The sequence below is a fragment of the Callithrix jacchus genome, chromosome 7 (assembly GCF_049354715.1).
Source record: "Callithrix jacchus isolate 240 chromosome 7, calJac240_pri, whole genome shotgun sequence".
Taxonomy (NCBI): domain Eukaryota; kingdom Metazoa; phylum Chordata; class Mammalia; order Primates; family Cebidae; genus Callithrix; species Callithrix jacchus.
In genome coordinates this window covers 44,680,973-44,705,082 of record NC_133508.1, presented here as the reverse complement: position 1 = coordinate 44,705,082, position 24,110 = coordinate 44,680,973, and the positions used below count along the sequence as shown (strand labels likewise).

General features: G+C 43.2%; 1 protein-coding gene across 19 annotated transcripts in view; it reads right to left on the bottom strand.

The window, feature by feature from the left end:
• The window catches only part of CAMTA1 (calmodulin binding transcription activator 1), a 966,581-nt gene extending 942,879 nt beyond the window's left edge, over window positions 1-23,702 (bottom strand). For all 19 annotated transcript variants that reach the window (XM_035252890.3, XM_035252891.3, XM_035252892.3 and 16 more), the window contains exon 1: window positions 23,581-23,702. In XM_035252890.3, coding sequence (XP_035108781.1) covers window positions 23,581-23,625 — 45 coding nt within the window. In that variant the 5' untranslated portion in view covers window positions 23,626-23,702. The remainder of the gene's footprint in view (window positions 1-23,580) is intronic.
• Between the last annotated feature and the right edge of the window lie 408 nt (window positions 23,703-24,110).

Genomic DNA, 24,110 nt, shown 5'->3' with positions numbered 1-24,110 from the left:
CTCTGCTTGGAATTGCTCCTCTACCTACCATGTTCGTCTGTCAATGATTTCAGGTCAAATTCTACCTCCTCCCGGAAGTCTTTCCATCTTCCCTTACAGAGCCTTATTAAAGCATTATGACCTGTCTTGAATCAGTTACATGCATATCTGCTTCCCTACAGACTTATGTCACTACAGACTCCGTTCCCTAGAGGCTTCTGAAGTATGTGTAAACAGAAGTGACTCCTAATTTCAAAGTCTAGGAAAGATGTTCAGAAAAGTAATCAATACCACTACTGCAGTTCTAAATAGCTAACCATGGAAGGTCACAAAGAAATAATTATTTTTTAATTATGCAAAAACCATCAACCAAAAGCCTAGATTTCTGTACATTTTCATGTAAGTATCTATAAAGAAAAATGGCTAAAGAAATTTAAAAAACAGTATGTGAACAAGCTCAGAAAGATTACCTACTCAGTCACAAGGAATTTAAGGGACAGAGTCAAGACCAGAGCCAAGCCTCTAGATACTCTTTCCCAAAAGGGATAAACAGACTATAACCAGAGGATCTCCACACAACTCACTATCAAACTCATCCAATTACCTGGAACTGTTATCCTTAATTCTTCCCACAATTAAATCCCATTTTCCTCCAGAGCTCTCAAGAAGCCTCCCCCAACCTCGAAGATTAGTCAAATCCTTTGATGACACATTGCACACACCTTCACAGCATTGAGCCCCAGCAGTAATTTCACATGGCATCTTGATTAATGTTGGTCTCCCCCTTAGCTCTGTAAGGACAGAGACTGGGTGTGTCCTTCCCTGTGCCTGGCACAGATAGGCACTTTGCTATTTGTTGAGTAAATGAAGTGACTTGAAAGTATAACCATAACTCATGTTCACATGGCCCCTGCGGGACCATAAGACCCTAAAGTATCTTCTGATCCCTCCAGTAATAATAACAATTATATGAATTTTAATGCCACAATTTGATTGTAACATATTCTAACCCTTTGATAATTATTCATATATGTTATCTGCTAGTTCTCTATTAACCAGAATGTGTATTAATCAGAATACCACATTATTTTTAAAACATGCAAGGCATCAGCAAACTTTCACATCAAAAAAACACACTACAGGAAGCCAACCTAACAGGCTATGTGGAAGAGCTGTTTGCTCTCTTGGAACCTGAAAAGCCCAATTCCAGTCTAACAGTGAATTATAGTGTTTCACCAAGGCAGCCTACTACATTAATAAATTAAAACAAAAGTGTATTTTTTTTTTTGAGATGGCTCTTGCTCTGTTGTCAGGCTGGAGTGCAGTGGTATCATCTTAGCTCACTGCAACCTCCTACTCCCTGGTTCAAGCAATTCTCCTGCCTCAGCCTCCCAAGTAGCTGCTATTACAGGCACATGCCACCACGTCCAGCTAATTCCTTTTTTGTTTTTGTTTGTTTTGTTTTTTGAGATGGAGTTTTGCTCTTGTTGCCCAAGCCAGAGTGCAGTGGCACGATCTCAGCTCACTGCAACCTCCAGCTGCTGGGTTCAAGTAATTCTCCTGCCTCAGCCTCCGAGTAGCTGGGATTACAGGTGCGCACCACCACACCCAGCTACTTTTTTTGTATTTTTAGTAGAAATGGGGTTTCTCCATGTTAGCCAGGCTGGGTGGCTCCCCATACCAGCCAGGCTGGTCTTGAATTCCTGACCTCAGACGATCTGACCATCTTGGCCTCCCAAAGTGCTAGGATTACAGGCAGGAGCCACTGTACCCAGCCTAATTTCTTTTCTGTATTTTTAGTAGAGATGGGGTGTCACCATGTTGGCCAGGATGGTCTCAATCTCCTGACCTTCAGAACCACCCACTTTGGCATCCCAAAGTGCTGGGACTACAGGTGTGAGCCACCACATCCAGCCAAAATTGTATTTTTTTTTTAAATTGCATTTTAGGTTTTGGGGTACACATGAAGAACACGCAAGACTATTGCATAGGTACACATGTGGCAGTGTGATTTGCTGCCTTCCTCCCCTTCACCTATATCTGGCATTTCTCCCCGTGCTATCTCTCCCAACTCCCCACCCCCTGCTGTCCCTCCCCTATTTCCCCCCAGTGTGTAGTGCTCCCCTCCCTGTGTCCATGTGTTCTCATTGTTCAACACCCGCCTATGAGTGAGAACATGCAAAATTGTATGTTTTTAAGGCAAGATGCTTGGGTGTCTGAGTTAGCCAGAAGTTCCTAAGCATACAGCAAATCCATAAAATGAATTTAAACTCCCCAAATAGATCCATACATTGAATATAATCCCCATACCCAGTTGCCTCTTTTGTGGAAACTAACAAGCTGATCCTAATATTCATATGGAAATACAAGGGACCTTGCACAGCCAAAACAATCTTGAAAAAGAAGAACAGAGTTAAAGGACTGACAGTTTCTGATTTCAAAACTTACCACAAAGCTACAGAATCAAGACACTGTGGTAATGGCATAAAGATAGACACATAGATCAATGGAACAGAATTAAGACTCCAAAAGTAAACCCACAGATTTATAGTCAGTTGATTTTCAAAAAGAATGCCAAGACACTTCAATGAGGAAAGAATGGTCTTTTCAACAAATGGGCAAGGACAATTGAATATCCACATGCAAAAGAATGAAGCTGAAAGCCTACATGACACTGTATTTAAAAAAAAACTACAGATGGCCAGGCATGGTGGCTCACACCTGTAATCCCAGCACTTTGGGAGGCCTAGGCAGGCGGATCACCTGAGGTCAGGAGTTTGAGACCAGCCTGGCTAACATGGTGAAACCCTGTTTCTACTAAAAATACAAAAAATTAGCTGGGCATGGTGGCATGCGCCTATAATCCCAGCTATTCAGGAGGCTGAGGCAAGAGAATTGCTTGATCGGGGGTGGCAGAGGTTGCAGTGAGCCAAGATCACGCCATTGCACAAGAACGAAACTCGGTCTCAAAAAAAAAAAAAAAAAAAAAAGGAATAAAGGAAGAGGATTTGAATAGACATTTGCCAAAGCAGACATACAAATGGCTAATAACCACATGAACAGATGCTCAACATCATTGGTCACCAGGGAAATGCAAATCAAAACCACAATAATATACCACTTCCCATCTACAAGAATGGTTATAATCAAAAGATAGACAATAACAAGTGTTTGCAAGAATGTGGGGAAATTACAACTCTCATGCTTGCTGGTGGGAATGTAATGTGATCTAGCCACTTTGGAAGTTTGAAAACACTTCCTCAAAAAGAGTTAACATATGATACCACAATTCAACTCCTAGGTATCTTTCCAAGAGAAATGCAAACATGTCCACGTAAAAACTTGTACACTCATGTTCACAGATGCATTTTTCATTACAGCCAAAAAGTGGAATAATTCAAATGTTCATTAACTAGTGAATGGATTTTTAAAAATTTGGTATATATCCGTACAACAGAGGATTATTCAAAAATAAAAGAAATGAAGTAGCCAGGTATGGTGGCTTACATCTGTAATCCCAGGACCAAGTCGAGGCAGCACTTGAGCCCGGGAGTCCAAGACCAGCCTAGGCAACATGGTGAGACCTCCATCTCTATTATATTAAATTAAAAATTAAAATTTTTAAAAAAGGAATAATGTAATGATACATGCTACACACAATATAGATGAGCCTTGAAAACATTATGCTAAGGGAGATAAGTCAGTCAAGTCACATAAGGACAAACACTACATGATTCCATTTATATGAAATGTTCAGACTAGGCATAAAGATCCATAAAGAAAGTAGATGAGTAATTGACTAAGGCTGGGAGCAGGAGGCAATAGGGAGTGGCTGCTAGCGGGTACAGATTTTCTTTTTGGAGTGATGAAAACGTGGAATTAGAGAGTGAGGACAGTTGCACAAACATGTAAATTTACAAAAGAAAACCCACTTAATTATATATTTTAAAAGGGTGACTTTTAAAGTATGAATTATTTCTTAAACTATTACTAAAAAACAAATTAGGCTGGGCACAGTGGCTCATACCTGTAATCCCAGCACTTTGGGAGGCCAAGGCTGGAGGATCACTTGAGGCCAGGAGTTTGAAACCAGCACGGGCAACATACCAAGACTCTGTCTCTACAAAAAAAATTTTTTTTTTTTGTAGAGACAGAGTTTTGCTCTTGTTGTCCAGGCTGGAGTGCAATGGCACAATCTCAGATCACCGCAACCTCCACCTCCCAGGTTCAAGCTATTCTCCTGCCTCAACCTCCTGAGTAGCTGGGATTACTGGCGCCCGCCACCATGCCCAGCTAATTTTTTGTATTTTTTTGGTTTTTTTAGTAGAGACGAGGTTTCAGCATGTTGGCCAGGCCGGTCTCAAACTCCCAACCTCAGGCAATCCACCCACTTGGCCTCCTAAAGTGCTGGGATTATAGGCGTGAGCCACAGTGCCCGACCAAAAAAAAATTTTTTTTTAATTAGCTGGGCATGGTGATACATGTCTGTACTCCTAACTACTTGGGAGTCTGAGGCATGAGGATCACTTGAAACCAGGAATTCAAGGTTCCAGTGAGCTATGTTCACATCTCTGCATTCCAGCCTGAATGACAGAGTGAGACCATCTTTAAACAGAAATAAACTAATTTTAAAAGGAATCAAATCCCTTTAACTACAGAAACTACTGTGAAGGTTGTTTCTTTAAAAACATTATATACTTTCCTCTTTTGTTTACCAGAACATACTTAGTATTGCTTTTCTAAATATACTCAAGGTCATCGCTATGAAACATCAATTACTAAACAGCTGTAAATTCAGAGAATTCAATGGTGTGCAAGCTATTAGCCCTTTACATAGTTATCTCCAAACTACTATTATTTTATAGTCTTCTACCTGTCTTCTATAATTTTGTTTCCTCCTTCTATCATGAAAAATCAAGAACAACAGATCAGAGACAGGAAGAATACACTAAGGAAAAGCAGAAGAACTGTGCATACAGGCAGCCACATACACTTAAAGAGAGGCTGTTTTCTGTTTTCTTCAGAAACCTACCCATTCTGAAGGCTTACTCTTTCTTACTACATCTCCAACCTTTTATGTTTACTGATCCAAAACAAGGGGAAAAGTGGGGAAGCCCACCCAAATATCTGAACTGTGGAAGACCTCAAATGATATTGACATCACCCAAACTGCCTGATTCTACCTGAGAACACCCAGGGCAAAGACTGCACAGACCATAGCATTCCAGGGTGTTCTGACTCTCCACTGTTCAAAGAAAAAGTTTTAGGGCCAGGCGTGGTGGCTCACGCCTGTAATCCCAGCCTTTTGTGAGACTGAGGCAGGTGGACTGCTTGAGGCCAGGAGTTCAAGATCAGCCTAGGCAACATAACGAAACCCCATCTCTACTTAAAAACATAAAAATTAGCCAAGTGTGGTGGCATATGCCTGTAGCCCCAGCTAAGTCCTCAGCTTGGCGGGGCTATGGTGGGAGGATCACGTGAGCCCAGGCTGTCAAGGCTTCAATGTCCTGGAATCACACCACTGCACTCCAGCCTGGGCAAGAGAATAAGACCCTGTCTGGACAAAAAAAAAAGAGAGAAAGACAAAGAAAAACTTTGGGACAGTTACTACACCCACCACTAACTTACTCCATACACAGCCAGCCTCCTATCTGCAGCTACACTGAACACTTTCTCTGAAAAACATTTAATCACTGTAACACCTGAACATAAGACACTCCTTTAGGAGTCAATACTCTTTCTTTTACACTGTTTGATGGAGACAGTTTGAGGTACCCTGATCCCTTGCTACAATAACCAGCTTCTCACAAAATCTCTTCCCACTCTAAGACCCTCTAAATGATCAGCAGGCTGCTGGATCTAACCAAACCTCTTTTATAGTTGACTGGAATGGGATGAACACCTGGCCTATGGAAACAAAGCAACTGGCTGAGAGGAGTCAGTCCAATTCCCAATCTTGAGTATTTTTGTACTGAGTCATACAAACAGGAGTCAAGATGATGGTGAGCACTGGAACTAGAGTCAGGATATACAGGAGCCACGACCAAGGCCATTACACGTAATTTAATCAAGGAAGCTACATGTGAATGGAGAAAGCCCAGCTCCAGAGAAGACATGTACTCCAGACTCTCCAGATCCTGTTCCCACCACCCAGCTGCACTTCAGTTTCTATCCTGGGAGGATAAGGTTGCTTCTGCTCTTCTTAGACTAAAACTGCCTTCACTTGCCCTAACCCGTGTGGCTTGCAGGACTTGCTATCAAAAGTGCTCTAATCTAAAGCAAGGCCTGCTTATCTTCCCTGACATCTACCCCAAACAACCTGTTTCCTAGTGTTTATTAAGCACCTCAGACTGTTCTGAATGAGCTAGCCGATCCTCTTTACAAATATAAATACTGCAAATATCAAAATCTCAACCAAAAATCACTTTCTGTATAAATGAACCACAGGACCTGATTATCATCACTTACTTTTAATGTGTGATTTTTGACAGCTGATTTAAAGCACAGCCTCCCACCTTGGGGGTCATAAAAATATTGCCATATATTTACTGTTAGGACCTTGTAACTAGTTTTCTCAGTAAACTTCAAATAGATTTGAAGTTTTTCTTTCTTTAATTGTGGTGAAATTTACCACTTTAACCCTTTTTGAGCATACAATTTGGTGAAATTAAGGACATTCGCATTGTGTATTACCAGTAGCCATAGCTTATTTTTCAAAGCATTCTGAAAATCATCACTTTTTATTTTATATATATATTTTTGAGATGGAGTTTCACTCTCATTGCCCAAGCTGGAGTGCAATAGTATGATCTGGGCTCACTGCGACCTCTGCCTCCCAAGTTCAAGCGATTCTCCTGCCTCAGCCTCCTGAGTAGCTGGGACTACAGGTGTGCGCCACCATGCCCAGCTAATTTTGTATTTTCAGTAGAGACGGGGTTTCGTGGTGTTGGTCAGGCTGGTCTCGAACTCCCGACCTCAGGCAATCCACCCACCTTGGCCTTCTAAAGTGCTGGGATTACAGGCGTGAGCCACCATGCCCAGCCTTTACTTTTATTAAACAAGCATTTATGTTCTCATCAAATGACAAGGGCCAGGAGGCTCATCAGTGGCAAGACTGGGGCAGGACAGTGATGAAGGTAGCCAAGAGCACCCGCATCAACTTGGAGCAGCACCAGGGCAGCTAAATCCATCCTCAGTTCCTCCAGACACGGCCACAGAAGCTAAAGAGACTAAGCATACTTGGAGAGGACAGATAAAAACCGTCAAAGATATTTAGCCCAGTTAGAGAGGTCGCCACTATCACCATATTTACATCAGAAGACACTCATACAAGCTACCATGGGTCATATTTAGAATAATCAGATTCAGTACAGAAAGCCTGATGTTCCTTCCTCCCAGAATGCCTGGAATAAACCTCTGGGCCTTGAATTTGGTCAAGTAATCTATGATCAATTTCTGAAGGACCCCTAGGAAGAAAGATAGGTACTTCAAAAATGTTAAGTACCCACTCGCCACCTTTCTAACTTGTTATAGCTTTCTTTTTAGCACAACAGCCTCTATCAATAAAACCAAATGAGAAAGAAACTTCCATCAAAGCTTTGTGAAAGCAAATGGTTCAACCAGTATATTTCATAATGACTGAGATGGAAGAGATAAGGCAGGGAATGTTTACACAAACACCAGGAACTTTTAACTTGCCCCTCAGTATCTTTAAAAATAAAAGAAACTTCCAAAAATGAATTATGTTCATGGCCTCTCAAATGCCAAGCCTATAGTGGCCCAGGGAGTAGGTCCAAGTGAAGATCCGATATGATCAATGACAGTGGACCCACAGCAACGCCCCAATCCACATGAGTTTCTAAACAGGAAGAGTCTTCATTTACTGAATTACTGGTAATCGATAGATTTTAATAATGGTTATACTAATCAACTCCAGAAAGTACAACTAAATGACTATAAAAACTACCTTAAACATAAAAAGTCTAAAGTTAGCAAATACTTTTTCAACTTCCAAAATTTAAGTAATTTGTTGTAAGCAAATATTTTTTCATCTGTAATCATATATTATTAAGTCTATTTTCCAAAACTCCAAAACACTGAACCCTTATCTATATCAGAATGAAGGCCTCAGATCTGTCATAGAGAATAACTATGAATATTTTAGTGTTGTACATCTTTTAAAATAATTTTAAATCTTTTTACCTTTTGTTTGAGACACGGTCTCACTCTGTCATCCAGAATGGAATGCAGTGGCATGATCATAGCTCACTGCAGCCTTGACCTCAAGGGCTCGAGCAATCCCCCAACCTCAGCCTCCCAGGCAGCTGAGATCACAGACACGCACCACAACATCTGGCTAATTTTTTCTATTTTTAGCAGAGACAGGGTCTCACTATGTTCCCAGGCTGGTCTCGAACTCCCGGGCTAAATCAATCCTCCCGCCTCAGCCTTCCAAAGTGCTGAGATTACAGGCGTGAACCACCGTACCTGGCCTACATTTTTTAAAGTAAATACAGTATATTGAACAGACAGACCTAAAAAGTTAAGCCCTCTATGTACCTCAGAAAGGAGACATCTGAGTGTCTACAGTTCAAATCCCCCCATATGTCTTGAGTCAACATATTCTTGTCCTGGAGGAAAGGAAAAGATACAGTTCTACAGAATAGCTGAGTAACAGGAAAGCAAGCCCTGAAGTGAAATTCCATATCTCCGACTTTATTTCCTTACACAACAGTCCCCTGCTTATCTGTGGTTTCAGTTACGAGCGGTCAACTAAGGTCCAAAAATAGGTGGGTATGGAACAATAAGATAATCTGAGAAAGAAAGACCGCATTCACACAACTTTTATTACAGTATATTGTTGCAACTATTCTATCATTAGTTACTGCTATTATTAATTATTAATAGTAATTATTATTAATGGGAAGGAACTTTAGAGGTCGTCACTAAGATAACCCTTTACCTAATACATGAATCCCCCTCAAAATGACTACCAACTATCTCATTATATAAGAGCTGCAGTCTGAGAAAAGCAAGATGAGGAAAAGCTGTGCTGGAATCAAGAGTGATGAGCGCAGAAATACTATCTGATAATAGAAGGTGAGGAGGCCAATGAGAGAAAGGCTTCTAGCTCTGGCCCACCTAAGTGGCAGCAAGGACAGTACAGGATGCAGCTCTGCTGGGATCTCTGAGTCTTGCTCACCAGCATTCCTACTTAGTGAAAGAAAACAGTACAAGCCAGGCGCAGTGGCTCATGCCTGTAAGTCCAGAACTTTGGAAAGCTGAGACAGGATGACTGCTTGAGGCCATGGGTATGAGACAAGCCTTTGCAACAAATCAAGACCCTTTTTCTACAAAATTAAAAAAGAATTAGCTGGGTGTGGTGGCACATGCCCATAGTCCTCACTACTCAGGAGGCTGAGGCAGGAGGATCACTTGAACCCAGGAGTTCAAGGTTGCAGTTGAGCTCTGATGGCACTCTAGCTTGGGTGACAGAGCAAAACTCTGTCTCTAAAAGATTTTTTTGAATTAATAATAAATATGTAAAATAATAAATAAATAATAATTAACAAATAGTAAAAAGGAAAGAGTTCAAGCTGGGAATCAAAGTGGACTTGTTATAAAAGCTGTCTAGGAAACGCAAAGCCGTCACAGCTAGAGGACTAACCAATCACTGATTGGTTCAGGGTTACATAAAAATGGTAATGCTGATGCGACAGCCAGTATTCCAGACATTTTGAAATAATAATAGCCCACAACTTTTCATAAATCCTACAGTGGCAAATGGCTTTGAAAATTGGGGAGTTTTGGCTGGGCACAGTGGCTCACGCCTGTAATCCCAGCACTTTGGGAGGAAGAGGCAGGCAGATCATGAGGTCAGGAGTTCGAGACCAGCCTGACCAACAAGGTGAAACCCCGTCTCTACTAAAATTACAAAAAGAAAATTAGCCGGGCATGGTGGTGCCCGCCTGTGCCCGCCTGTAATCCCAGCTACTCAGGAGGCTGAGGCAGGAGAATCGCTTGAACCCAGGAGGTGGAGGTTGCAGTGAACCAAGATGGCGCCATTGCACTCCAGCGTGGGCAACAGAACAAGACTCCATTTAAAAAAAAAAGAAAATTAGGTAGTTTTTAGAGCCCCTCGACCATTAAATATTCCTTTCTTCATTATCACTTGCAAATAAATTCTTTTATAGAAATCATACTTAAATAATATGTAAATTATTTAGTTACTAGGGAAAATAATGTCATTTAAATGTTTAATCACAGTATACTTGCTTTTATTTCCTTTTGCTTAGCAAATCTACTGAAAAAGAGAAAGCCAGCTAACAGACCACTCTTCTGTTACCTATTAGACAACTTAGTTTAATCTAAAGGAACAAAAAGCTCTAGTTTCATTTAAGAATGAGAGGACACAGGATCTGTGAGTTGTTATAGCATTTAAAAAGTCATCTCAGGCCAGACACAGTGGCTTGCACCTATAAACCCAGCACTTTGGGAGGCCGAGGAAGGAAGATAATATGAGGTCAGGAGTTCAAGACCAGTCTAGCCAACATGGTGAAATCCCATCTCGACTTAAAAAACAAAAATGAGCCAGGCGTGGTGGTGCCTGCCTATAATCCCAGCTACTCAGGAGGTTGAGGTAGGAGAATTGCTTGAACATTGGAGGTGGAGGTTGCATGAGCCAAGATCACACCACTGCACTCCAGCCTGGGTGACAGAGCAAGAATCCATCCCCAGAATAAATAAATAATAAAAAACGAAAAGTCATCTTAGCTGGACATGGCTCATGCTTGTCATCCGAGCACTTTGGGAGGCCAGTGCAGGAGGATCACTTGAGCCCTGGAGCTTGAGATCAGTCTGGGCAACACTGCAAAACCCTGTCTCTACAAAAAATACAAAAATTAACCTGGCATGGTGGCACGCACCTATAGTCTCAGCTACTTGAGGGACTGAGGCAGGAGAATTGCTCAGGCCCTGGAAGTGGAGGCTGCAGTGAGCCACTGCACTCCATTGCAATACCACTGCACTCCAGCCTGAGTGATAAAGCAAGACAATCTCAGAAAAAAATGTAATCTCAAGAGTAAGACTGGGTAGCAGTCAAAGTGGTTGCAGCTTGAATCATCAATTCTAATCATGAATTCTCATTTAGCTAAAATGATGATTCCTAAATATAAGATGTTTTATTTCTAAATATTTCTTAGCAATTGTGTATCCAGAAAGTCAGCAAACCCCCAACAAAAGCAGAGAAAATGAACTTTTTTTTGAGATGGAGTCTTGCTCTGTTGACCAGGGTAGAGTGCAGTGGTGTTAGCTCACTGCAACTTCCGCCTCCTGGGTTTAAGCAATTCTCCTGCCTCAGCCTCCAGAGTAGCTTGAATTACACTGGAGGCACCCGCCACCAAGCCCGGCTATTTTTTTAATTTTTAGTAGAGACAGGGTTTCACCATGTTGGCCAGGCTGGTCTTGAATTCCTGACCTCAAGTGTTCCATCCACCTCAGCCTCCCAAAGTGCTGGGATTATAGGTGTGAGCCACCACGCCCAGCCGAAAATGAACTTTGTTACAGCTCACCATTCATCAACTACAGCAGGCTTGAAAGATATCATAGGCCGGAGGCTTAGCCTCAAACTTGACCTGCAGAAGAGCACTACAAGATTTCTTCAAGAACTGCTCTAATGCAGTACTAAACTGCAAGCAGTGACCTCCCTAGAGGAGAAACTGGAGTCCAGAGCTACATGAGTGCACAAGCCAGGGGAGATGTACCCTAACTCCAGTGCAAGGGATGCTAAGCTAGTTCCATCACAATCATAATATATTAAAATAGGGCGCGGTGGCTCAAGCCTGTAATCCCAGCACTTTGGGAGGCCGAGGCAGGTGGATCATGAGGTCAAGAGATCGAGACCAACCTGGTCAACATGGTGAAACCCCGTCTCTACTAAAAATACAAAAAATTAGCTGGGCATGGTGGCGCGTGCCTGTAATCCGGGCTACTCGGGAGGCTGAGGCAGGAGAATTGCCTGAACCCAGGAGGCGGAGGTTGCAGTGAGTCCAGATCGCATCATTGCACTCCAGCCTGGGTAACAAGAGCGAAACTCCGTCTCAAAAAATAAAATAAAATAAAAGTATCAAACAACAAAGTTATTTAAAATATGTCAAGGATAACAAAATGCTCCAAAAAAAATCTAAATCCATTCCAAAGGTAATTTGAATAAAACATAATTTAATCTCTAGGCCTAACCTCTCTGAAATAAAGTATTATATAATATTCCAACTTAGTCAAATTATACTAGAAAAGCTACTTTAGGCCAGGCACAGTGGCTCATGCCTGTGATCCTAGCACTTTGGGAGGCCAAGGTCGGTGGATCACTTGCATTCACAAGTCAGAAACCAGCCTAGGCAATACAGCAAAACCCCATCTCTACAAAAAATACAAAAATTAGCCAGGCATGGTGGCACATGCCTGTAGTCCCAGCTACTCAGGAGGCTGAGGCAGGAGGATGGATCGCCTGAGCCCAGGAAGTCGAGGCTGCAGTGAGCCAAGAGAGATCGTGCCACTGCACTCCAGCCTGAGTGACACAGTGAGACCATGTTTCCAAAAAAAAAAAAAAAGATGTGCTACTTTATAACAAAGCCATAAAAGAAATACTACTTTATAACAGAGCCATAGCATAGCACTCTGAACTTCCTGTAAGAACAAAAATATTGTGTCAATATTTTCACAACACAGTTCAAGTCACAGAATCATGAGATAATTAAATTGACTTTTTAGGTTTCAATCTGTTTAACCAGAAACCTTATCCAAACTGTACTGATGCAAATCAGCATGAGAACTATAGCACTATCAAAATAACTCCAGTATCTTATCTTCTGTTTTACCTTTTATCAGTGATTTATGGGCTGACTAATGGTAAACTGATTTGTGCATGTGCCAGAAGTCACCTCAAGAATACAAAACAGGAATGAGATTTAGAAGAGTCAAATTTATGAATGAAAGTGCTGATGTCATAGTTCAGTTCCCAGTAGAGTTTAGAGTAGCATAGGAAAAACAGTGTATCTTCTGGAATGTTAAAACACCAAAGTCATTTGGTAAAGGAAATAAAAGAAAAAGTCCTTCCTTGCTCAGAATAAGGGACAAAGGAAAAAAAAGAGAAAAGCTCAATTAACAACCTTTTCCATGGACCAAAAATGAAAAATACACAATGTATATGGCACAAACTATCATTAACCACAGAACTATTTAATGTTACTGTTAGAAATAATATTTTTAGGCAGGGCATGGTAGCTCACACCTGTAAATCCCAGCACTTTGGGAGGCTGAGGTGGATGGACTGCTTGAGACCAGGAGTTCAAGACCAGCCTATGCAACACAGCAAGACCCCATCTCTACTAAAAAAAAAAAAAGAAAAAAACTAAGCAGGCAACGAGGTGCGCACCTGTAGTCCCAGCTACTCAGGAGGCTGAGGCAGGAGGATCACTTCAGCACAGGAGACCAACGCTGCAGTGAACTATGGATCACACCACTGCACTCCAGTCTGGGCAACAGAGCAAGACCCTGTCTCTAAAAAAATAATAATAATAAGGTTAAGGCCGGGCATGGTGGCTCACACTTGTAATCTCAGCACTTTGAGGCTAAGGCAGCGGATTGCAAGATCAGGAGATCAAGACCATCCTGGCCAACATGATGAAATCCTGTCTCTACTAAAATACAAAAAATTAGCCGGGCGTGGTGGCGGGTGCCTGCAGTCCCAGCTACTAGGGAGGCTGAGGCAGGGGAATCTCTTAAACTCGGGAGGCAGAGGTTGCAGTGAGCCAAGATCGCCCCACTGCACTCTAGCCTGGTGACTGAGCAAGACTCAGTCTCAAAAAAAAAAAGATAAAATAAAATTTAAAAGAAGTAACATTTTTTACAATGATGATTAGTTGTGTCTCTAAATAAGTAGGACACAGTCCCCCCCCCCAACTTTAAATCTTTCTCCCACCACGTGGCATAACTTTCAAAAAAGAGTGCATAATGCAGCTAGGCAGGTTTTATTTCTCCACTGAAAACAACCATATCACACCTGATTTGAAGTAATTCTGAATACAGAGTGGAACTCCGTGACCAAAAGAAAGCTCCCAGAATTTTTATGTGAGGGAGAAAAGAAAAACTAAAAAAAAAAAAAAGCCTTTATCTAATGATGTAATATAAACTAATAAAAAATAAAGATTATAAAAATTTGATTTACTTAGAACTATTAAAAGTGGCTAGTGGCATGGATTGTTCACATTTTTCATTTCTCAGCAGGACTGAAAATACAACAAATGATACAAACTTCTGTAAAGTTTAGACACAATTCACTAAAATCCTTGTATTCAGGATACTTAAGTAACTGATTCCTAGATTTCTAATGTTTCCCAGGGAACTTAAGATTATTACATTCTTAGAAAATAACAGTGACCCTCACATCCTTGGTAACCTCTCCAAAGCACAAAACTATAAGGACATGCTCTCTTCTTTACCATTCACATGGCTTAAAGTAGCCGTTGACCCAAAAACATTTTTTTTAATTTAAGCAATAAACAATTTTGCCAATAAACATTTTAAAAAGAAGATCTTATTAAGCTAAAATGCAAACATGCCAGTTTTATCTGTAAATCTAAAATGTGAAGAGATCATCTCACATTGCCACCACAAATATCTGTGATAGAACATCACTACCCCCTTGTGGATTCGCAATAAAAAAATCCTTATCTTGAATCTTGTTAAATATTCCATTCTGCTGAATTTCCATCCAAGTTTACATTTTCTTCACTAAGAAGGGTTATTTCATTTCAATTCCTTTTTAAAAAGACAAGCTTAACATTTTTCTTAAAACCAATCCAATCAACTTATTTGTCCATTAAGTGTCCCCATTTTGGGGAGCATTCTTTATATGTCTACATGTGTGGATTCAATGTGACACCCCTATCAACATCCCATTTCTCTTCAAATACCTGAATGTATACTTCCAATCATCACTTTGAGATTACTTTTAATCATAAATGAGTAATTTTTTCCACTATAGCATCTTTTTTCTCTCTCTGATAATTCACACTTTGTACCAATTTCTTATTATCACTCCCAAATGATTTGGTATCCAAGTGCCCAGAAAACCAATGGGGCACACACATCCTCAGAAATGACTTTTCAGAAAAGTATCAAAAACCAAACCTAAGTTTTAAAAAGATGAATTCTTGATTGCATTAATATACCTTCAGAAATGACTCCTGGCAATCTAAATCAACCCCGACGAAGAAAACATAGACAGTACCTTTCCTTCAAAACTTGTACAAAGAAAGGCTTTCTCTCTCTCTTGTTTTTAAGTTGAAAGAAGACCTCTGGTTGTATCTGCACATCATGCTAATATATAACACACAAATACATCTTGTTGAATGTACACTGTAAAAAAGATTAAACTGACTTAAACATCTGATGTATCCCTTCTTATAGATACTAAATTTAACTTAAAGTATACATCATCACTGTAAAATGCAGACTACATGGAAAACGAGTCATGACTGGCTGTACTGCCATTATTGGAAGTTAGCTCCCCAGATTCTCTTAGAGATGTTGAACACAAAACTAGGGACATGGTAATTTACTATCATCAACATTTATTCCAATGGTTAGATGGGAATGAAAGGGGGCAAAAATCCACTTTGCAAGTGTTTCTAAGTGAGTGAATACATAATCTTACCTTGTAGTAACTGATAAGGGGAAAAAAATGAAAGAGATACTGCATGGTCTGTTGACTGAATGAACGTTCTATGTCCAAAAAGTCACACATCAACCATATTGAGACTATCATACATTCAAAACTTATCTGTCCAAACCTAGTGACTCAACTGCACAGCAGGAGCAATCAGGGCTGGGCTTCATAAAGTTTTGCTTTTGGGGGGATTCTGTTGTTTTGACTGTTGTTTTGAGATTTGAGGGGAGGGGAGATATATGAGTTGGGGATGTATTTTAGATGGTATGAAAAAATGAAGTCAGGGGTGAAAGCTATGCCACTTAGTCTCCACGTAATAACATATTTAAAACTGTTAATTAGCCAGGCATGGTGGTGTGTACCTGTAGTCCCAGCTACTCAGGAGGCTGAGGCAGGAGAATGGCTTGAACCTAGGAGGCAGAGGTTGCAGGGAGCTGAGATTGCACCACTGCACTCCAGCCTGGGCGACAGAGAGAGACTCTAAATAAATAAATAAATAAATAAATAAATAAATAAATAAATAAAACTGTTAAGAACAGCCCCAAACTCTTCTTTCAAGAAACGTCACTTTGTACACATGAAACTACAAGACTGTAGAGAGCAGAGGGATGAATACAGCCCTAAAGAAGCAGAACTCCCTCGAAGTTACTGTCTGCTAATATTCTCAGGAAAGGACATGTTACATGACTTGAACAGCCTGGCTAAATCTGAAAAACAAAAACAAGAAAGGGACTGCAAAAGGATTCATGTACAAGAGAACAAGCAACTATGTCAGGAAAGAGCAAAACACTGGGGGTGAATATGGAAGAAGCACTAAAAAGCATCTCTAGTCATTCCATCTTATGTCATGTCAATCAGTTCAAAGTAAATGAACAATCCTCAAAAGAAAGAGCAAAAGGGGAAATAACGTGTGACCCTTGGCCTCTCTTTGCAGTGGGGTACATAATATTTCTCTGTAAGTCCGGGGTAATGAAGTAAAAAAAAAGCTCAGGAAACAGTACCAGTCTTTACACAAGGAGGCCCATGACCTTACAAGCAATGGCATTCAAAGCAGAAGGATGCAATACAACCTTAGAAATATACAGCAAGCATATTGATGGGGAAAAAAAAACACCGTTTACTCACCCTTTACTTTGTCCTATCACGTGAAAAATCAGGAACTGCTCTCCATTGCCAACATATGAGAAGAAACTGCACCTTCGGCCAGGCGCAGTGGCTCATGCCTGTAATCCCAGCACTTTGGGATGCCAAGGTGCGCAGATCACTTGAGGTCAGGAGTTCGAGACCAGCCTGGCCAACATGGTGAAACTCCATCTCTACTAAGATTACAAAAATTTGCCAGACATGGTGGCCAGGGCCTGCAACCCCAGCTACTCAGGAGGCTGAGACACAAGAATCACTTGAATCCAGGAGGTGGAGGTTGCAGTGAGCCAAGATCGCACCACTGAACTCCAGCCTGGGGCAACAGAGCGAGACTCAGTCTCAAAAAAAAAGAAAAGAAACACTTTCCTTACAAATGCATGACAATTATCAAGGGAAAGCAGACCATCTATATGTTTATAAGTCCCACTCTCTGATGACAGAATAGGAACATGGCTTAATCACAGGGCTAAGGGGACACTACATCCAAGGATCGCACAAAATAAAAGGATATGATAGTCTGATCAACCTCCATCTCGAACCTGATTAGGTATTCAAGAAAAATAAAAAGAAAGATTATACACTGTCTAAAAAATAGTGAATGACTATACACTCTTATTCAAGTTACACGGACAAAGTAGTTGAGCAAGAATGCTTCTCACTCTCACTCTCAAACACACCAAAAACTAAAGGCAGTACTATATTTAACAGGCAAAGGAACATTAGGAGAGGCCCCCACATTTCCTTGTAAATGAAGGATCCAAATGAAATAATATGCTTGGCTGTGCTTAAAGAAATTTATTGTATCAAGCCAACTAGAGAGAAAGAAGCTGGCTAAATGCAGCAAAAACAAATTTCCAAAATCCTACATGGGAAGGCCCAGAGCAGGAGGACCCAATGTTTCATCTAGAGATGCTATCTAGTTACAAACACTAATCCCACCTGCCTTGTGGCTGAAATCTCATTCCATCTACCTATTCTTGGGGAAACAAGAAGATACAATGCTTTGTGCTCTAGGACAAAAGGAATGGTGGGCAACCCCTTTCTACTAAAAGGCTACAAATACAGCATCTACAAATACATTTTTATAATAATGACAGGGGCAGTGAAGAAACCTCTCTAGGTGAGAAAGGACAAAAAGTAAAAGGAAAGACAGAAGAAAAGAAAGGGAGGTCAGATTTAAGTCACCTAGAACATTAAAGAAAAAGGGACATGGTACATGATCCTACAAGATACAGAACATCTTCAAAAATAATCTATATAATGGAAATGCAAAAGAAACACACATCGCTTTTAAACACAAAACACACTCAGTCACATACTCACATGACCAAAGGACACTGCCAAACCACATACTACAAATCTCACACAAGAGTGAAATACTAGCAGAATTGGTTTCTATATACATTGTAGAGGTGGGAAATCTAATTTAATAAAGGAAGAAAAGAAAAAGAGCATTTCAAATTATTGATAATTTTTAATATTATCATTATTTATACCTAGCCTGCACCCACAATTTGAGGCAATCTACAAAAATAATAATACCATTAAAAAGCATAAATTAAAAGTCACTTCATAAACAAAAGTGGTGATAATTATATCAGACACCTAGCCTAAAAATGATCACCAACTAGGTATTAAATTTGGATACACTACTTCGTGGCAGTGAAAATGTAGCAGCAGCTCATACAGTTATTACTATCTGATCATATGAACCATGACAGTCAGAAGAGAAAAAACATTTTAATACCACTTCCTTATATAAAAAATACATTTGATCCTATGTTCTATAGAACACCTAGTGTAATGCTGCTGTTCAAATGTTAAATAAGCATTCCAACCAATCATATATCTAATTGACCTAAAAGTTCCACATACACAATCAGATTAAGGCTGACTTTACTTTCTTCTACACATATTCTCCGTCTCCCTCTCTCCCTCTCTCTCCCTCTCTCTCCCTCTCTCTCCCTCTCTTCCTCTCTCCCTCTCTCTCTGCATACAGTCTAGGAGGAAGCTGCTAAATGACTCTCCCAGTCCACCCTAACACCCTCTTCACCACCCCCACTCCTGCTGAGAGGAGGAAAAAAGATTCAACAGGATAGCACACTATTACACTGTATCTTTGTAAGTTAACAATCCAAAAACCTAAAATTTGGGGAAAATATTCCTTACAAGACTATATAAAAGACAAGTATAAGATACACTGCAGGCCAGGCATGGTGGCTCATGCCTGTAATCCCAGTACTTTGGGAGGCCAAGGCAGGAGGATCCCTGGAGGCCAGTAATTCAAGACCTGCCTGGCCAAGATGGTGAAACCTAGTCTCTACTAAAAATACAAAAAAAATAGCTGGGCATGGTGATGCACTCCTGTAATCCCAGCTACTCGGGAGGCTGAGGCAGGAGAATCACTTGAACCTGGGAGCCAGACGTTGCAGCGAGCCAAGATCGCACCACTGGACTCCAGCCTGGGCAACAGAGCGAGACTGTCTCAAGGAAAAAAAAAGATACACTGAAATGTCATTACTATAAAAGGCTAACAACAAGATCCAATATGGTCTAAGTCACATCACCCCCTACAGCTCCTTGTACATCACAAAAGCTCAGTAAAGGTCCCCTGAATGAATGATGTCAGTCATGGGAGTATAAGTATAAAAACAACTTCTCCCCAGAAGGGCAAATTCATAAGAGGCAACTAACACGACTGTGAAGGGAAAGGAAGAAAATAAGAGAATCACCTTCTCCTGCTTTTCCCATGAGGTAGGCAGAAAGAAGTCCAACTGCACACAAAGGGGTATTTCCCCCAAACAGGAAAGGAAGAACAGCTCTAACTAATCAAACAGTGGGGGAAAAGTTCAGATTTTGAGATGGGCTACCTCAAAAGCAGTCACAAAGAATTAAAAACCCAGCAAGACACATGGGCCGACACCTGCAGACACAGGGGACTAAACTAACGCTACTCTCCAAATAATAGGCTATTTCAGGGGGAAAGCCTAAAGCTGCCAGAGCCTAAAAACTAAGGAAATAGAAAACACAGCTGAGTAGAATGCAGAAATATGTCTCAAAGAGCAAGTAAGAGCAACACTACTCTTTTGAAAAGGAAAAGCTGACCCAATCTGACCTTGAGTAGAGGTTGCTCTGTATATGTCAACATTTTGAATCCACTCAACGATGAGATGGAGAAACCCAACATCTGCAGAAGCAGGATAAGTAAGGCCTCCAAGAAGACAAAGGAGGAAGAGGTCGCCCAACCTAGTTCCAAAAACTGAAAGTAAGGGGTGAAGGAGAGCAAAGAGTGATGTTCTAACAGAAAGTCAAATAGAAATTCGAGGAAACTGTGTGGTTCGGAGAACCCGTCTAGTCCGTCCAACTGCAGCAGAGCATTTTGCACTAGAGGAGTAAGAGGAAAAAGCAGATTTCCAATCATCTGTGGAGACCAGTAACACAGAAACACAACCACATTAAACTCAAGAAAAAGGGCCCAGCTTCAGACCATAACCTCAAGTGTGTTCTTCCAAACAACCTTTACCACTTTTCCTCCCATTGCACCTTGCATGGAGCCCCCTGCTTAGCAGGAAAAACTCCCAAAGTCTCCATGGGGCCATGGAGGAAAGGTAGGAAGAACCACCACTGCAAACGGGATGATTCCACTGAATCTGCACCATCTACAGCAGGTATTCAACTCCTGATTTTTCCGAAGTTCACTAATAATAGCCCCTAAAAACACGCAAGCCCATCAAGCTGATTACAAACACAGAATACAAACACATAAAAAAATTTTTAAACCAAAAACAATGTGCTCAAACGCTCTACTTTCTGACACTGGGAAGTAGGCCCACTGCAGGACTCGGTGTTAACTGAAAGACAGAGAGGCAAGGTCCAGAAGTCAGACCAGCGCTGACCAAATCTTTTAACAGCCACTTCTCCTTACGCAGTCAACTGAGGCAAAGCGGGCCTCTGAGCTAGAAAAGAGCTTTAAAGGCCCAAAGGCCCAGAGCCCAACAGAACTTGTTGGGGAGGATGAGTCTCCACACTAAGCCTGTCAAAGAGGAAGACTTCCCTGTTGAGTGACAGCAGCTAGCAGCCATTCTGAGTTTCTTGAAGGAGGGAGAAAGGCAAAGAGACAGAAAGGAAGGGAGGGGAGGGAGACCTGAGGAGGCAAAGCTCCCGACTAGAGTTGGCAGGCCTCAAATCATTCCCCTGCCCAAGAGAAAAGAACTCGAAGAATAACGCCCCCCCACATCCTTTCATGAAGCATCAAGGGCCTTTCCACAGGTACATTTTGCTAATTTCACAACCTCTCTCAATTATTTAAATGGCCAAAATACAAAAAGGACATATTTATGGTCATTCATTCCTAGCTCTGTCTCAGGAAAACATATGCTTCTCACCCATCTCCTGTTGTTTGCCTACACACACGAAATCTCTTTCCCCTACACTGCAGTAAAGAAACCGAGAACTTTTCACTCTATGCAGAATCAGGCAACGAATAACGTCCCTAAATTCAGAGTGCCAAAGTTGTGATGCATATGAGCAGGCGCTGTACACTTAGCACATTCAGGGACTTGGTGAACATGCAGGATGTCATTCTGCTTATTCAGTACAGTACACATGACAAACGAAAGAATGGTCAGAATTGGCCATTTACCAATGATTCTTGTGCTGCTCCTTCTCAGCCTGAAGAGTCACCAACAACGTTAATATCTATCTTTATCATTCCACATAAAGGCCCCCAGATGCACCCAAAATGTAGAGCTAAGTCATCTGACCCTTCCAACTTCCTGCACACTGTATATGTAATGGACGTGATTTCATCTGTGTATACCTACATGCATGTACATGTAAACAAATGTGTATAGCATCATGATCTGGTTCTCCAAAACAGAACCAGAACAGCAAGAAACAGAAATCATTCAAATTTCCCCTTCTCCTGAAAGCTACACGATCTAAAGAAATGTTTGGATCCCACAAGAGACAACACCAGAGCCAAAGGAAGGTTCCAGTACAACAAGGAGCACACAAGCAACCTCTTCCAGGATGGCATGTGGGCGACATGGGTGTCTACACTCCCTTTTCTGAATGGAAAAGTATATGGCTTCTCCTTACCCACCCAACAGGAATACAATTTGAGAAAATGAGAAAAAGTCAAAGTAATAGGCTCACTAAATATGGCTGACTGGGAAGCAGAAGCCATAAGGGAGGATATGAGTTCTCTCAAAAAAGAATTGGGAAGTTTATATCCAGGGAAGGTTCAAGGACTCCTGAGTGTGGGACGGACAAAGTCTAGTTCTCACTGCACGGAAGACAGTCATGAAAACATCAAAAAACAAGGGCACATGACCCTTTTCCCAGTGGAGTAGTGTCAACTGGTGAAGGCTGCCCCCTCCTGAGGCACAAGAGTCAACTGGAAGCAAAAATATACCCCGGTCTTCCTCAGACACAGGAGTAACTAGAGTGGCCCCTTTTCACTCAAGCACTAGGCACAATGGAAGCCCTGCCCTACATCTTTTTGGGGCGCCCACTCTCACCCAGACAAGGTAATCAGAGAAGAGAGAACATGTCAGTGTAGACACACAGATGGGGAAAGGAGCACTGCGAATGTCCAGTTGTCTCCATAAGAAAAAGAGGGCAACTCGAAGGGTATTCAGGAAATGAGCTCACTCTAACCCAGCAAAGTGTGCGAGAGTGTGCACGATCGGGAAGAAGACTCTGCTTTCCTATTTAGAAATTACTTCAGAGCTCCACAAGCCCCCAGTATCCGCTGGGTGAGGAAAGAACACGGGTAGCCCGAGTCCCCTTGTCCTGGCAAAAAGGGTCAACGGAGAGTGTGCAGAGGCCCCAAAAGATTCCAAAGAAGAGGAGCGGATCAGACGGACCCCTGTGCCAAGGAAGGATCGGGGTCACGGAAGGTAAAGGGCAAGGGAGTGTGGAGATCCTCACTTGCCATAGAAACGGAGACCCCACCCTCCTGGCTGTGAGGGTGCAAGGGCAAGAGTAGGATGTGAACGACTGCGAGGGGCGGGGATGCTGCGCAGGCCCCCTTCCCTTCCCGGGAAGCGAAGGGGGAGGGGTCACACGAGGCCCTTCGGCCGAGGGACGCTCGGCAGGACGGGGTCCCCCTGGCGGGGAGAAGCTCCGGGACCCCTCGCCCGCTCCGGGAGGCGCCTACAGAGCTGAAGGGGGTGCCGGAGAGAGTACGTCTGGCCCTGCCCGCCGGAGAGCAGGGGGCCGGCGAGGGCTGAGCGCCGGCCGCTGCCGCCCGACGGGGACCGGCCCGGAGCAGTGGGGCGCGGGGCCAGGGGGGCCCGAGGCGGATAAACTTTCCGCCCTGCGGCCCCCACCCCGGACCCAGCACCGAGGGTGCGGGGGCCGCGCCGTGGGCTCGGGAGCGGCGGGGATGCCCGGTCCGGGTGGGGGAGGCGCCGGCCCTCCGCCGGCTCCTCCTCCTCGCTGGGCCCGGTCCCCGCCCCGCGAGCCCCCCGCCCCCTCCGGCCCCAGCCCGCCCCCGGGGGTGGGGTGTGGGGCGCCGCGCTCCGCCGGCCCAGCGAGTCACCTCAGGACTCGGCCGCGCTCCGCCCCCCCACCCCGTCGGCCCCCTCCCCGGCCGGGTCGCCCGCCCGCCCGCCCGCCGCGCCCCCGCGCTCCCGCCCGGCGCCGCCGATGCCCGGGATGTCCGGTGGGGCCGGGTCCCGCCGCCCGCCGCGCCGCCCCCCAGCCCCTCGCGCTCCGGCTCTTACCTTCCGGCTTGTTTTCGGCAGCCATTTCCCCTCCGCGCGCCACATCCTCCTCCTCCTCGCGACCGGGACCCCGAGCGCGCGCCTCGTACCGCCGCCGCCGCCGGCCCAGCCACCCCGCCGCCGCCGCGCACCCGCCCTGGCCCCGCCCCGCGGCCCACGCACAGCGCCCGTTGGGCCATGTGGCTGCCACTCATTACTCCCGCCGCCAATCGCCCCGCACCAGGGGTCTCACTACTCTCCGGGAGGAGCGTCCTATCCATCCGGCCCATTGGCTGGTCACCACCCAACGGACTGAAAGGATTGGTCAAGAATCAACGCCCCCTCCCCACCCACTCCCAGGAAAGCCCACCTTCCGGACCTAAACAAAGCTTCTTAGTGGTCAGAGCCCGAAAGAACTGTCCTATCAGGACGGGGCCGACACGGAATATTTCCTCGAGGCCGAGACATGGCGTTTTGATTGGGCGTCACTACAGTGTTTCCCAGGCCGTTCAGACCAATCAAAGGGGGTTCCCGGAACTCTGGAGCGGCGA